The sequence below is a fragment of the Abramis brama genome (assembly GCF_963993115.1).
Source record: "Abramis brama genome assembly, chromosome: 2".
Taxonomy (NCBI): domain Eukaryota; kingdom Metazoa; phylum Chordata; class Actinopteri; order Cypriniformes; family Leuciscidae; genus Abramis; species Abramis brama.
The window spans coordinates 58,869,805-58,884,010 of NC_139964.1; the positions used below are offsets into that span (position 1 = coordinate 58,869,805).

Here is a 14,206-nt window from a genome sequence, read left to right on the forward strand (position 1 = left end):
ATCACATTTTAATACGTAAACATAATCTACCCTGGACTGGACTGATTGGCACTGTTTGACTCCCACTTGCCCAATCTGCTAGCTTCTTGTTTATACATGCTGTCTTTTTGTCTGTATTCTATTTTAACTTAAACATTTTCTTCAATTCTTTTTTATTTTTTTTATTTTTTTTACTTCTTTCTATGTATAGTTAAGTAAATAATGATTATTCTATTTTTGATATATTATGTAACCTGTTATAGAATTTGCACTGGCAGTGTACTTTAAATGGCACTTTCTTGCACTATGATATCATTGCACCTTTCTGCATTCTTTTTCCCACACCGCACCTGTCTGTCTGTCTGTCTGTCTGTCTGTCTGTCTGTCTGTGGGCCAAACCGCAACAAAATATCTGCGTCTTCCCTTCGTGTAAACGGGGCCTGAACATATAAGGTGTGATAATGAGGGTGATGGCTTGCCGGTGCAGGTGATCAGAGGAGTGTAATCAGGTGTAAACTATACATTTTTTTTAACTGTTTGTATTAATGATTTCTGTGTATAATGAGCACATCTTCATGATTTCTTAACATTTGCTAGGAAAATTGGATCCTATGTTTTCACTTATAGAGGTTATTAACTGTATTATCACTCACAAAAAGTATTTATAAGAAAACAACATGGCTATTAATATATTCCCCTATTTGACAGAAATAAATCTGAATAACAAAAAAGTCATAGTAACTATAACTTAATAATATTACAGCAATGCAGGTCGCATCTTTATAAATACATTCATGGAACCATGACTGACAATCAGTGTTAATGGATTATGAGCATGCACATTGAAAAAGCAAATGCATGACTTATAGCCTAAGTAATTATAAAGATAATATAAATGGAATTATAACTGTTCTTCTAATGCAGTTGGTCTTAATGAGTCTTTATAAAAATATTTATAGTAATAGGCCTACGTAAGTATAGATGGAGCTATAATTCATTATAAGCATGGACTTCACAGAGAGTGTTACCCATATGAGTTAATAGTGCTGAAGTGTTAATGTAGTTCTACTCATTTGTCCTTCATCACTTCCTAGATAGTTACCTATTAATGACGGACCATTATACTTCAGTGTTACCAAAAAATCTTTTAAAAAGAGTGTAGTCTGCCAGAAAGATAGAGCATTCATTCTATGTTCACATTGTGTGTGAGTTTAGATATAGTGATGAATCATATTTTGTGGTAGTAGATTGTAAATTCAGAATTCATCATAAAGTCCTTTTTGTGTGTTTCCCCCCAGAATTCTCAACTTAATTCCAGAAACAATATACCATTCAATCCATTGTGAGGATCTGGAATAAGCGTCCAGCGAAAATGGCAATGCAAAGGCAACTCCAGTACTTCATTCTTTTGGGAGCAGTATTTGTCACATTCTTCATTTTCTGGAATGATTTGAGAAATGGGATTTTTTACCCACACACAGCTTCATCACAAGATTTCAGACACCTCAAACTGCGTCAAGCACATCGTAGACGTATGATAAGAGAGCTTTGCTCAAACAATAGCAGCTTGAATTTCCCAGGGAAATTAATCCCATTTGACCAAATTCCAAACAGAGCCCTGGACCATCTCATTGTGGATGATCATCACGGTGTTATCTACTGTTTTGTACCAAAGGTAGCATGTACCAACTGGAAACGAGTCATGATTGTGCTCAGCCAGAACCTGAAGGCACCTAATGGAGCTCCATATCTGGATCCTCTTGACATACCATATGAGGTAATCCATAATCATACAGTACATAAGACGTTTAACAAGCTTTGGAAACGCTTTGGTCGTTTCTCACGTCCATTGATGCATCACAAACTAAAGAATTACACTAAGTTCCTTTTTGTACGGGATCCTTTTGTACGACTTATTTCTGCTTTCCGGAACAAATTTACTGTGCCAGATGAGTATTTCTATAAGGAGTATGCCTCCACAATGCTTCAGCGTTATGCTAATATTTCATCCCCCCCTGACTCTGCTCAAGAGGCCTTCGCCGCAGGTATCAGACCGTCCTTTACTCACTTTATTCAGTACCTGTTAGATCCAAAGACTGAGAAGAATAATCCATTCAATGAACACTGGCAGCAGATGTACAGACTCTGCCATCCGTGCCAAATTGACTATGATTTTGTTGGAAAGTTGGAAACTCTTGATGAGGATACAGACCATTTGTTGAGGATTCTTGGGCTGGATAAATATATTCACTTTCCCCCAGGGTACGAGAACAGGACAGCAGAAGACTGGGAGCGAGAATGGTTTGCAAGCATTTCCATAGCTGACAGGAGAAAGCTGTACAATCTTTATGAAACAGACTTTAAATTATTTGAATACAAGAAACCTGAGATACTTCTGGACGAGTGACAAGTATTGCTTTTTGTTCTTTCTGATTTTCCATTACTTATGCCTTATTAAGCTGAATCCTAAATGAAATCTGTCAAGAACATGTCTAGGTCTAATTTTGTATTTGTTGCTATTTATCCCTTAAAGTTGGCCAACTTGGCCCAATATTTTGATTCGCAAAAATTAAGGAATTCAAAATGAAGCTGACATAAGAGCAGTTTGAGGTTGAATTGTCAGTTCTGCTAAAAAAACTTTGTAGGTTTCATCACCCAGGGCTACGAAAGTAGTTTGGTTACATACTGAAACATATTTGAGGCCTGATGGAATCTATTTTTATTCTTTGTTAAATTCAGACTCCTGTTTTATGATAATCTTGGTTCTTTTTTCCAGATTTCATTTTTTAACCTTCTAACCTACTTTGATTTTTGATGCTATAGTCTCCTTTTTCTTGGTGATCAGGTCAATCAAAAACTGTAAAATCACTGTAAAAACTGTCACAGTGATGATTTTCAAAATATGAATGATACATGTGATATTTTTTCTTTACAAGTCAACAGGCTTATATTTCACACAGTAGTTCATGGTTTAATTATTGCAATTAAAGCTTTTTTAACTTTCAGTGTTCAAGTTAATCTAAAAAAAAAAAAAAAAAAAACGATTAAAAACATGTTGACACGTTGGATCCAACTGATATTAGAGGAAGCAGGATATAGGTGTAGCAGTCTTAATTTAGAAGCAAACTCAAATTACACTCAAGAACAGGAATAACAGGAACAGAACAACCAAAGTTCAAAGTAAAATAACTGGCTGTAGAACTTTTTCAGAGAAACGAACTTAGCACATTTCTTCAATATATGCAAACATATTATGGTATTTTTATGCTTTAGTAGAGTGAAAAAGTTACATGCAGCACCTTTAAATAGACAGCAAACAGATAAACTATTGAGACTAATTAACGAGACACACCTGAACTGAAACTCAAATAAATTAGAAACCATAGTGACAAACAGTGAGAGAACTGATTTAACTGAACCAATTAACAGACTGAAAACCTAGAAACTGACATAAGCAGAAAAGATCAAAAACAAACTCTAAAGGCCCTTGCACACTGAGTCCGAAATTTTCGCATGCGTTTTTTCGTATTCGTGATTTGGTGGCTCTGAATTGTCAAAACACCATTCAAAATGCTTGCTATGGATGCGAAAAACGCAGAAAATCGAACCTGATCTTAATTTTTTTTATGACGGACGAAAGTTTCGGAGGCAGTGTGCAAGCGTGATTGACATAGGAGGTCGTATTTATTTTTTAACGTGCGAAAATTTCGGATGCAAATTTCGGACTCAGTGTGCAAGGACCTTAAAGTGAACAGACAAACAGAAACCAAAACAACCTCTTAAACATATACTCTGTATATGTAGGCCTATTATAATTTATTATAAACAGAAGCCAAAACGGTAAGCACGCACTGCGTTGTTTACGGTTTGTGTATCTACAGCCCTTTTTGAATAGGCCTATATCTGCAGAAATAGACAGTTGTCTCACTAACACGCAGGCGCATTCTTGCCGACAGTCGGCAGTAGTTCTCTCGCTGTGTTCAAGTGCAGCTTTTACCCCAACGGGAGGGACAACACAGTCGGCTTTCATCAGCCCTAGTTCGTCACGTCGGCTTGGTGTGTTCCAGGTCAGGCCTACTTCATATAGGGTCCGAAGTAGGCCTGACAAAGAAGGTGCGAAATCGTTTTATCCAAGAGCTTTAATAAAAATCAGTTCACTCCCAGACCAGTAGCCTACATAAAACATTTGGTATAGGATTGCTTTGCAACCATTTTTTACTCATAAATTGCTAGTAAATTTCACAAATAATCACAAAGTATTTTCTAGTTAAAACCTCCAAATTTAAATTTACGAATATTTTTAATCATGTAGGCTACCATTTCCTTTTGATAATCAAATATAACCACAGAAAAAAAACTATGCAATTGAGTCAAAGGCGGTTTCAGGCTTCTAAATCGTGTTAAATGATAAACACCACAGCAAATGAAATAAAACCTTTCAAGTTTCCAGTACGTTCTCTTTAAGTTTACTCGAAGAAGGAAGCTGTGTTTTGTAGGACAGCCTTCACAGTTCTTCCTTTAACCAGCAGAAAGCGGCTGAGGAAAATATTTGTCAAATGTTACTTTTGAAATGTTTTTTTTTTTTTTTTTTTTTTTTTTTCAGCATTGGGCATTGTAGCCTATTTTTTTTACAGTCTATGATTGTAGCAAATGAGTGTATCTTGTATGAATGCAGTGGCCAATCGGATGAGCTGTTTGCTCAGCGCGAGCTTATTGACACATCTTCCACGTTTACAAATGACATTTACTGAGAAGGGAGTTGTGACACGCACACGACGCTCAGAAAGACGCGCGCCAGTATCGTTCGCACAGAATATATTCATTAACGTTAACCAAAGAACAAAGGTAACAGAGAAAATTACTCACTGCGTTTGACTATATAACTTTTTATCTTTAATAATGATTTATAAATAAATTATAATTTATGCAGTGAAGACTGTTTGATAACCTAATAATTAATATTTAATAGGGCACAGGTCAATAGCTATGTATTATGGGTTTATGTGAGGATTGTTTTAAAGGAATAGTTCACTTCAAAATGAAAATTCTGTCATCATTCACTCACCCTGAAGTTGTTTCAAACCTGTATGAGTTTCTTTCTTTTTGGTTGGTTTGGTTTGGTAACACTGTTTGGTTACGGACATTCTTCAAAATATCTTTGTGTTCAGCAGAAGAAAGAAATCCATACAGGCTTGGAAGTATATTTTAATTTTGAAGTGAACTAATCCTTTAAGTTCATTAAAATTTAAAGTTATTATATTTTTTGAAGCCAAATAAATGTTTAAAAAAATTATAGCTTTCAATCACACTGTAAAGTTGAATGGCGATAATTAATGTTTAAAATTGGTGATAAAATCATTTTCATCAAGGTATCAATAGCTGTATTACTATCAGTGATACTAGCCTTCATTTATAAAAAGATGTAATTCAACAAGTATTTAAAATATATGGTATTTACATTAATTTAGAAATGAACTGTGAAATGATTACATTATAAAAATATAAAAACTTATGTGTTTTAATTGCGATTAATAAAAGAAAACAAAAGTGTGGATTGTTTTAATGGATTGACAGCACTCTTTTTTCTTTTTCTTTTTTCTTTTTTTTTTTTGCTATTTATCTCAGAATGTTGATCCAATATCAAAATGAAGCTGGCAAACAGTCAGATGAAGGTTACATTGTAAATGTTTCACTAACAAATTACTTTGTAGGTTTATAATCCAGGGCTACTAAAGCAGTTTGGTTTCATTAAGCATCTTTGAGGCCTGATGGTTGAAGATCCTAATCTAGATTCTTTTTATAGATTTCATTCTTAACCTATGTTATAGTCCCTTTTTTATGTGATCAGGTCAAGCAACTGTTAAAATACTTTTCTTTTCTGTTTCATTTTAAATGGATTGAGGGAATTTGTTTGCACAGTTATGGATATGGATTGGGTATATGAATTAGGCCTAAAGGATGATTTTGATGATTTTTAAAATATGAATGATACATTTTTTATTTTCTTTACCTTTTACGTCAACAGGCTTATATTTCACACAGTAGTTCATATTGTAATAATTAAATGCAATTAACACTTTTTTTTAACATTACCTGAAAATCAATAAACTGATTCAATAAACAGATGTGTTGACACATGTTGGGTCCAACTGGTATTATTGCTTCTAATACTCTGTATATGTATTATTTATTATAAAAAATAAGCCTTAGATCATCATTTTCAAAATTACCAAAACCTGCTGCAGGGTCCGATGTAGGCCTGACAAAAAAGGTACGAAATCCTCAAATACATTTTATCCAAGAGCTTTCATGAAAAACAGATCACTGGAGGATGAGTAAATGATGACAATTTTTTTCATTTTTGGGTGAACTAACCCTTTAAGTCTGATGTCACTGTTTTGTTTTGTTTTCCAAAAGCTCCATCAGATGCCAAAAGCAAACATCAAATGGTGCTGTAATACTACCGAAAAAAACAGGATCCTAACCTTTTTCATAGCAAAGTCTCCGATGGTTAGACAGTTATTCAGCTTTTATGAATCGTTAAAATACTGATGTTCGGGATTCTGTGAGCCTGTAGACAGGGGTGCCCAATGCTGTTCCTGAAGATCTACCTACCTGTAGAGTTCAGATCTGACCCTATTCCAACACAGTGCTTTTCTAAAGATCTTAAGCTGGTTCAGTTGGGTTGGAGCTGAAGGAGCAGGATGGGCTCTCCTGCTGTAGACTGTTGTGTACATCATGACTTTTGAAAAGCTAAATGTGTGATATGCATTCAACAATGCTCATAAACCACATCGCTTCATTTCAGAAGGCCGTTAATAACCAGCGGAGATGCATGGAGCACTTTTATCATAACTAGATGCGCTTTGATGGACTTCCAAAGACATACCTGTACAGCCATTCACTGCCATTATAAAACTTGGAAGAGCCAGGACATTTTTTAATATAACTCCGATTGTATTAGCTGAAAGAAGAATGTCATACACCTAGGATGGCTTTTGGGTGAACTATCCCTTTAATATTTGATCTCATTACAGAGTTAGTCACATTAACTGTTCTTCTGCAAATTTTCACAGGTGAATTCCAGTCATTTCAATAGGAATCCACACACTCACTCCAATCCACACATTTTTTTAAAGTTTGTCACTCAAATTCTCCAGATTGACTCAACAGATTGCAGATTGAAAATGACTTCTGAGTGAGCTGTGCTTCATCCATTACGTCACTACACTGTTGACAATGGACCTTTTTGCCCACGTAATTACACAGAAATGTTTACAAATGTGACCACACCTTTACTCCGTTGCAACATAAGTATGCAAAAAATATAAATAAAATATTCACAAGAGAAATTTGTAGGTAATTATTGAGTCAGAAAAGTGAAAAGTTGCCATTGTTTTCTGCCAGGCTTCTTTTTTTTTTCTCTTTTCAGGTAGATAGTCCCGTCACTTTGATAAGGTTTTCATCCCTGTTCCAACTTGTATTTCAGCATACTATGCCAAGATCCCTGCAAGGTACAACATGTATTGTTAGTCATGTTATTAAAGTGATAGTTGAGAAAATAATAACTTCCTCAACCTTGTGACATCCCAAGCCTGTTTCAATGCCCTGCAGAGTTTAGCTCCAACCCTGATCAGACACACCTGAGCAAGTTAATCAGGGTCTTCAGGATCATTAGAAATTCACAGGTAGGTGAGTTTGATTCAAACTCTGCAGGACAGTGGCCCTCCAGGACTGGATTTGAGGAATCCTGTCTTTGGTTATGTTGAGAGGGGGGCCCACAAATCTATTTTACCTGTCAAAATATGAGGTAATAATGTGAGGTAAATCCGTCCCTGAGCACCACCCTTATAATTTACCTTGGTTGCAACTATACTAACACTGAAGATATGTGTTTGTGTGTGGGCAGATATGTATTTTGTTTACAAAAAAAAAAAAAAAAAAATTTCTATAGTTTATTATTTATTTATTTTAAAGACAAAATAAACATGGTAATGAGCATGGTTTTATCTCTGACTGCCATGATCTTACAGTTAAATAAAACTACAAGATAAAACTCTGATTCTAAGAACTGTAAATTTCATTAGGTCAATTAAAGATTTAATTTACAAAACAGCTTTAAAGCCTTTATCCATGAAATAAGGACAGCTTTTTTTCTCTTTAAATGTAGTTAGTTTTAGTTTCACTGACTCTTCATTTGTACTTTATTAATTTCTGTTTTCATTAGTCTAGATTCCCGCCACTCTTAAGTTCCTGGTGACTGTGATTAGTTGGTTTGGTTCAGCTGTGTTCATCTCGTTATCTGTGTGTTCCTTTGAGTTTGTCCGGTCTTGTTTCAATTTGTGAGTGTGTACGTGTGTGTAGGCCTACTGCTACCTGTTTGGATTATTATATTAAACCTTGCATTGGCACTTTAGTCGTCTTTGTCTTCATTAGTCTATGCACACGTTACACCCAAAATGTCATCATTTACATTCCAAACTTGATTGACTGTCTTTATGTGGAAATAATCAGTAATGTGGTAATCAGTTTTTTTTATATATATTTTTAATCCATATGTGGCAGTTTGAGACTTTAGGTGAATTCCGACTACGCCACCCAGATGTAATCCGGGAACCCAGAAATAGTTTGAGTACATAAAGCACACAGGTACGCAATGGCTGAGTCAGATACCAGACAATGGTGAAAGTACAAACAGTTTATTGAAAAAGCATAATTTACTAAACACACTTTTTAATAAAGAATCTTAAAACCAGACACGTCACACATTACACACACACACACACACACACAAACACACCACTTCAGAACCTGGGGAATTTGTCCTGGCTATCAGATCAACACTGCAACCACTCGTGCTCTCTCACAACACTACACTCACTGTGAACACTGCAGACTGTCAATCAAACCACCACCACACCCAGAAGACTTCAGGAACCACGAATGGCCCCAGATTCTGAAGGAAAAGGACAAAGAATATTCAATACAAAAAAATGATACACGAAACATGCACTCTCACATCAAGGGTGTCAAAGAAGCATATACAAATCACACGCACGGCCAAACAGGCCAGTTTCTCTATAATGACCGTGCTCAGCACGTTAGCGGGGGATTCTAGACCACCCCACAAACTTCCTGACAGAGAAATGAACGACAATGTCACAAACAGTAGATCAGGTCATCACACAATAATGAATGCAGAATTCGGATTAAACACCCATATATAAACTATATAAATACAAGGGTGACATAGAGAATTTGTCAGTGTGCAATTATTTCCCCCAGCCTCAGTTCAACAGTCGAGGAGTACTGTCAAATTAAGGATCAATTTTAGAAGTGTCCTAGCAGGCTGTACATTCGACGCGTGCTTCGATCAGCTTGAATACAGTCCACGACCGGATGGAAACAGTCACATTTATACGTGAAACGCCATCCCATCCACTTCAGGGTCGTTTAGTGTCACACGTAGATAAACAGTCGGTAAGTAGCGCGAGCCGACAGCGTCTGCCAGCCTTTAGAGTCTGCCGAGCCTTCAAAGGCTGCCAAGCCTGCTGCAACACCTCCACGCTTGTATCGCTGTTAAAAATTAACATTAAGTTAAGGAGATGATCCTCCCACTTTAATTGTTAGTTTAGGCAGAAGAGAATATCACATACCTGTGGTAAATGACTCGCGGTGCTCAATGCACTCAACGTGCTAATAAAAACCTCGTAGTGAAATCTGTTTGCATCTCGTGTCTGCTAATCTCCTCTGCCACACTGCAAGGTAAACGAGTCCCAAATCACCCTTCCTGATCCAAACATTCAAGATGCGTTAGACGCAAAAAGCCCTTACCTCCTGAACCGAAACCGGCGCCCCGAAAGTGACGTCACTTCCCAGAAACGGGATAAACGCTCGCCCAGATGTCCGTCGCATCTCCTTTTATACTCGCGGAAACGCCATATTTGGGGATTAACCCCATAATGGCTGATCACATCACCACACATACAATAGAAGTCAAAGCAGATGATGTGATGGAATGACGCAAAGACATGCTCGAATTTCCCGTGGAAATCCATCAGTACCACTGGAACTGAAAACATTATTACAAGCTTTTTAATCGAGCTAAGGCAAACAGATAGTTTGAACACTGGCTGGTCGTCCCGGCTCTCCCCTGCATAGAATGCATTGATTTTAAATTGTTCTCTGATGTCTATATAGAAGGTTTGTGAGTCATGTACATCATTTGTACATAGGAGCTGTGATGTACTCTGAAGTACAAACTTGCAAAATAATCACACTTCAGTTCTCAAAAAAAAATTTTTTTAACAAATCGACTAGATGCATTGTCAGATGACAATCGTTTCAACTTAAGTGGTGGAGCTTAAGGTCAATTTAAGGTCTGGTCACGTTAGCTAGAAGGTGCGAATGATTTATCTCTAAACAACCAAACTAACCTGTTTGCTCCTGAGTTATGTGTTGTTGATGAAATATAGGCTAAATTATAATTCTACCCGACAAAAGGGATTGACGTAACTGCAACACGTATCACCGCAGATGAGTAGCTGAGCGATCTATTCATCAAGCCAACGTGCAAACTATCGCAAATCAAAGTGAAAGTAAGTCGCAGACGCTCAACACACAATCATCTTCATTAAAATTAAAGAAACAAAATGGTTTGACCAGTGCTGTTGCCACTCTCTCCTATTGTGGTCTTTGATTTTGAAATTAACTGATGATCAATAAAATGCAGCTCATAGCCTATTGGTTGCCTTCGGTGATGTCATCTCTTGAATATGTTGAATATTAATTTCTTTATTTTCTATGCAAAAAAAAAAAAAAAAAAAAAAAATCACGCACAAGCAAAAGTGGCTGAAATCTTAAAAGATTTTTGTTTTCCTCTTAACTCTCGTTTCATCGCTCAGGCTTATAAATAACAAGCAAATGCATTTCTCTAAATGTATTATGATAAACTATTCAAAGATATTTAACCTTGTCACTGTGCCAGTAACCATCACAATAAATAAATACATATACAATTCAACAACACATGAAACAAAGCTTTATTCAAACTTGTTCTAGTAATCACATATTTACAGGCGCTGAACCGCACATCCTACTGCCATCTCAACACAGCTGTGCCAAATCTGCAGCTTTATTTGGATGAATCAGACCACTGTGCCCACCTTCACCTGTCTTTGCAGTCCATCATGTCCCTCACTGCTGCAGTCAGAACCTGTGAGGCTCTCTCAACGGCAAACACTTAGCCTTTGGCATGCTGAAAACACACTGGTGCTCTATTTTCTTCATGGTCAGAGGTGAGCCATGCCTTTGTGCCTGAGGTTGTTGCGTGCGGCGCTGTGCTTGCTTCACAATCTGAGGCAAATAAGGGCAGGTGGAGTGATGGAGGGTCTTATCCATGGCACTGTCCCATTTCCAGGATGCTGCTGTGTCTCCTCATCCTCAGTGCTCACACCAATCTGCAGTCTGCAGACATACAAACAGAACACAAAAGCAGTCCTTTTAACAGCACAATGTAATTTCATTTATGATTTAGAAGTAACAAAATGATCTTACTTTATATTTTTGTTTCAGGTTTTCTCTTTTCCCCCACATATTCCCCCACATTTTTCTTTGCAGGCCCTGCTCCACCACAAAAGTTTTGCAGCAAATGCACAGAAATCAAGAATCAGAAAAGTGCTGTAATAACTCCGTTTGAAATTATAATAATTAAAATAAACTACAACTTAAGATTTAAAAAGATTTTTTTTAATTCATTTTTGTAATATACTCACTCGAAAGCCTTTGATGGCAGCATTCTGCTTCATGAGCCTCTCTCCACCGGATAAACACACGTGTTCATCTGTCCCTGTAACATTCAGACAAGATTCACGTTACGTCTGTGATTTATGATCTCAATACTACATTTACATGTTGAGGATGTTGCTGATGTGTTCTCACTTTTTATCCAACATAAATGTTCCTAAATTTATCAAGAGTACTAACTGACGAATAAAACAGATAATGTATGTGTAGAGTTGATAAATGTTGCTATAGCCCTTTAAGGTTGGTGTTACATGGGAAGGTGGGTGTGGTCTGGCAGACCAGACTGCAGGGGTTGCGGAAGGGCAACGGGAATAAGAGAAATAAAAGAAGGAACACGTTGAGTTGTTAAAGCTATCCTGTGTTGTGGTCAGTTATTGATAAATCTACATGGTGTCAGAAGAGGTCGAACATGGCACAAGGTCTCCGCCGTATTGATCCGTTAATCTTCGACGAGCACATTGCTGACAACTGGAGCAAATTCGAAAAAGAATGGCGCATATATTGCAATGCTGGTCTATCAGACAAATCGAAAAAGGTGCAGGCGTACACTCTGCTGAATTTAGCGGGCCCCGACGCGGTGGAGAAATCAGAGGCTTTCACATTTGCCGAGGTAGAGAACAGAGAAGATCCTGACGTATTACTGAAAAAGTTTGCAGAACTCTGCTTGCCTACAAAGAACATTATAATGGACAGACACGTCTTCAACACGACTAATCAAAAACCTGGTGAGTCCATTCAGTCGTATGTGTCCATCCTAAAGTTACTCGCAAAAAAATGCGACTTTGGAACTTTAAATGACGAGCTAATACGTGACCGCATAGTTTGCGGGATTGAAAGTGATGGTGTGCGGAAACAGCTGCTCCGCGAAAAAATCTGACGTTGGACTCCGCAGTTAACGTATGCCTGTTATATGAGCAATCTGAAAAGAGAGCACAAAAGAACTGAAACACGAGGCTGAAGTATGTGCAATACAAGATCGCTGCATCAATTGCAACAGATATCATGTCCCTGACAAATTCAAGTGCTCTGCTTTCAATAAACAGTGCAACAACTGTGGAAAATGGAACCATTTTGCAAAATGCTGTAGATCAACTCCATCACACAAAACGGCACCACAGTCACAAACTCGTGATTACCATCCTAAGCGGACTACTGCACAATTCAGAAACTATAAGTCTAATCGAGTGAATGAATTAGGCACGAATCTGGATGCCCCTGAGGACACTTTCTATTGTGAGACAGTGGATGATGTTTCGCAGAAAGGTGAAATATTCACAACAGTGCAACTGGCACATGGGCCTGGCCAATTGTAACTGAAGGTGGACACAGGTGCCAAATGCAACGTTATATCTGCCCAACAGTTATACCTCATTGCACCCTCAGCTCACATAAATACTGTTGAAAAAGTTAATCTCATTGCATATGGTGGGCAAACCATCAATTCTGAGGGCACCACGATACTAGACTGTGAACAAGGCCAACTAAAATTTCATGTTGTAGATCGCAATGTGAGACCACTGCTAGGATTGCAAGACAGTATAGCTATGGGTCTGATACAGTTAGGACCACATGTGCATGCAGTACAAAACCAAGAACCAGAGGTACAAGAATTCAGTGATCTGTTTGACACCACAGTGCTTGGCAAACTACCTGTCATCTATCACATTGCGATTAGACGAGTCAATAGTGCCCTCTGTATGTGCACCCAAGAAAGTACCCATAGCAATGAAGGGGAAAGTCATGGCAGAGCTTGAGAGAATGACTACATTGGGTGTCATCACCCCTGAAACCGAAGCCACTGAATGGGTGTCTGCCATAGTCGCTGCCAAAAAGAAAGATGGCTCTGTAAGAATCTGCATAGATCCAGTGCATCTCAACAAGGCACTCCTAAGGCCCCATCATCCACTGAAAACCATTGAACAGGTCATTGCTGACATGCCGGGTGCCAAGGTTTTCAGCATCCTCGACGCAAAATGCGGATTTTGGCAAATCCCCTTAGACGAGGCATCTTCGAAGCTGACCACATTCATGACGCCCTTTGGCAGGTACAGATTTCTGCGCATGCCTTACGGAATTTCCACTGGCAGTGAAGTATTCCAGCGATCCATGGAACAGCTCTTTGATGCACAACCATGTCAAATTGTGGTAGATGACATCCTAGTATGGGGATGCACGCTACAGGAACATGATGAGCGACTGAAACAGGTACTCCACAAAATCCGTGGCTGTAACATGAAATTAAACCCTGATAAGTGCAAATTTCGTGTCACCTCAGTTTCTTATATAGGCCATCTCCTGACTGCTAATGGCGTCAAACCCGACCCCGACAAGACCACAGCTATCCGCCAAATGCCAAAACCTGAGGACAAACAGGCCTTACAACGGTTTCTTGGTATGACCAACTACTTATCGAAATTGATCC

General features: G+C 37.9%; 1 protein-coding gene and 2 long non-coding RNA genes across 4 annotated transcripts; 1 reads left to right on the plus strand and 2 right to left on the minus strand.

Annotated features, from left to right (window-relative positions):
• Positions 1-1,327: 1,327 nt before the first annotated feature.
• On the plus strand, positions 1,328-4,322 carry LOC311077404 (carbohydrate sulfotransferase 12-like). The gene has a single exon (XM_084105858.1). It carries the CDS (start codon positions 1,352-1,354, stop codon positions 2,384-2,386), a length of 1,035 nt encoding a protein of 344 aa, XP_083961984.1. The 5' UTR covers positions 1,328-1,351; the 3' UTR covers positions 2,387-4,322.
• Positions 4,323-8,662: 4,340 nt separating this feature from the next.
• LOC311077405 lies at positions 8,663-10,169 on the minus strand. 2 transcript variants are annotated; one of them, XR_014604880.1, is made up of 3 exons: positions 9,814-10,169; positions 9,636-9,737; positions 8,663-9,555 (listed from the first exon to the last, which is right to left on the minus strand). It is a non-coding gene; the product is annotated as an uncharacterized lncRNA (long non-coding RNA). The 2 variants fall into 2 exon arrangements; XR_014604881.1 differs by having other exon boundaries at positions 9,636-9,956.
• An 830-nt stretch (positions 10,170-10,999) lies between these two features.
• LOC311078130 lies at positions 11,000-13,282 on the minus strand. The gene is made up of 3 exons (XR_014605064.1): positions 11,754-13,282; positions 11,536-11,601; positions 11,000-11,445 (listed from the first exon to the last, which is right to left on the minus strand). It is a non-coding gene; the product is annotated as an uncharacterized lncRNA (long non-coding RNA).
• Positions 13,283-14,206: the final 924 nt, after the last annotated feature.

Excerpts from the sequence above, each read along its gene's own strand:
- LOC311077404 (XM_084105858.1), top strand. The coding sequence starts at position 1,352 with ATGGCAATGCAAAGGCAACTCCAGTACTTCATTCTTTTGGGAGCAGTA.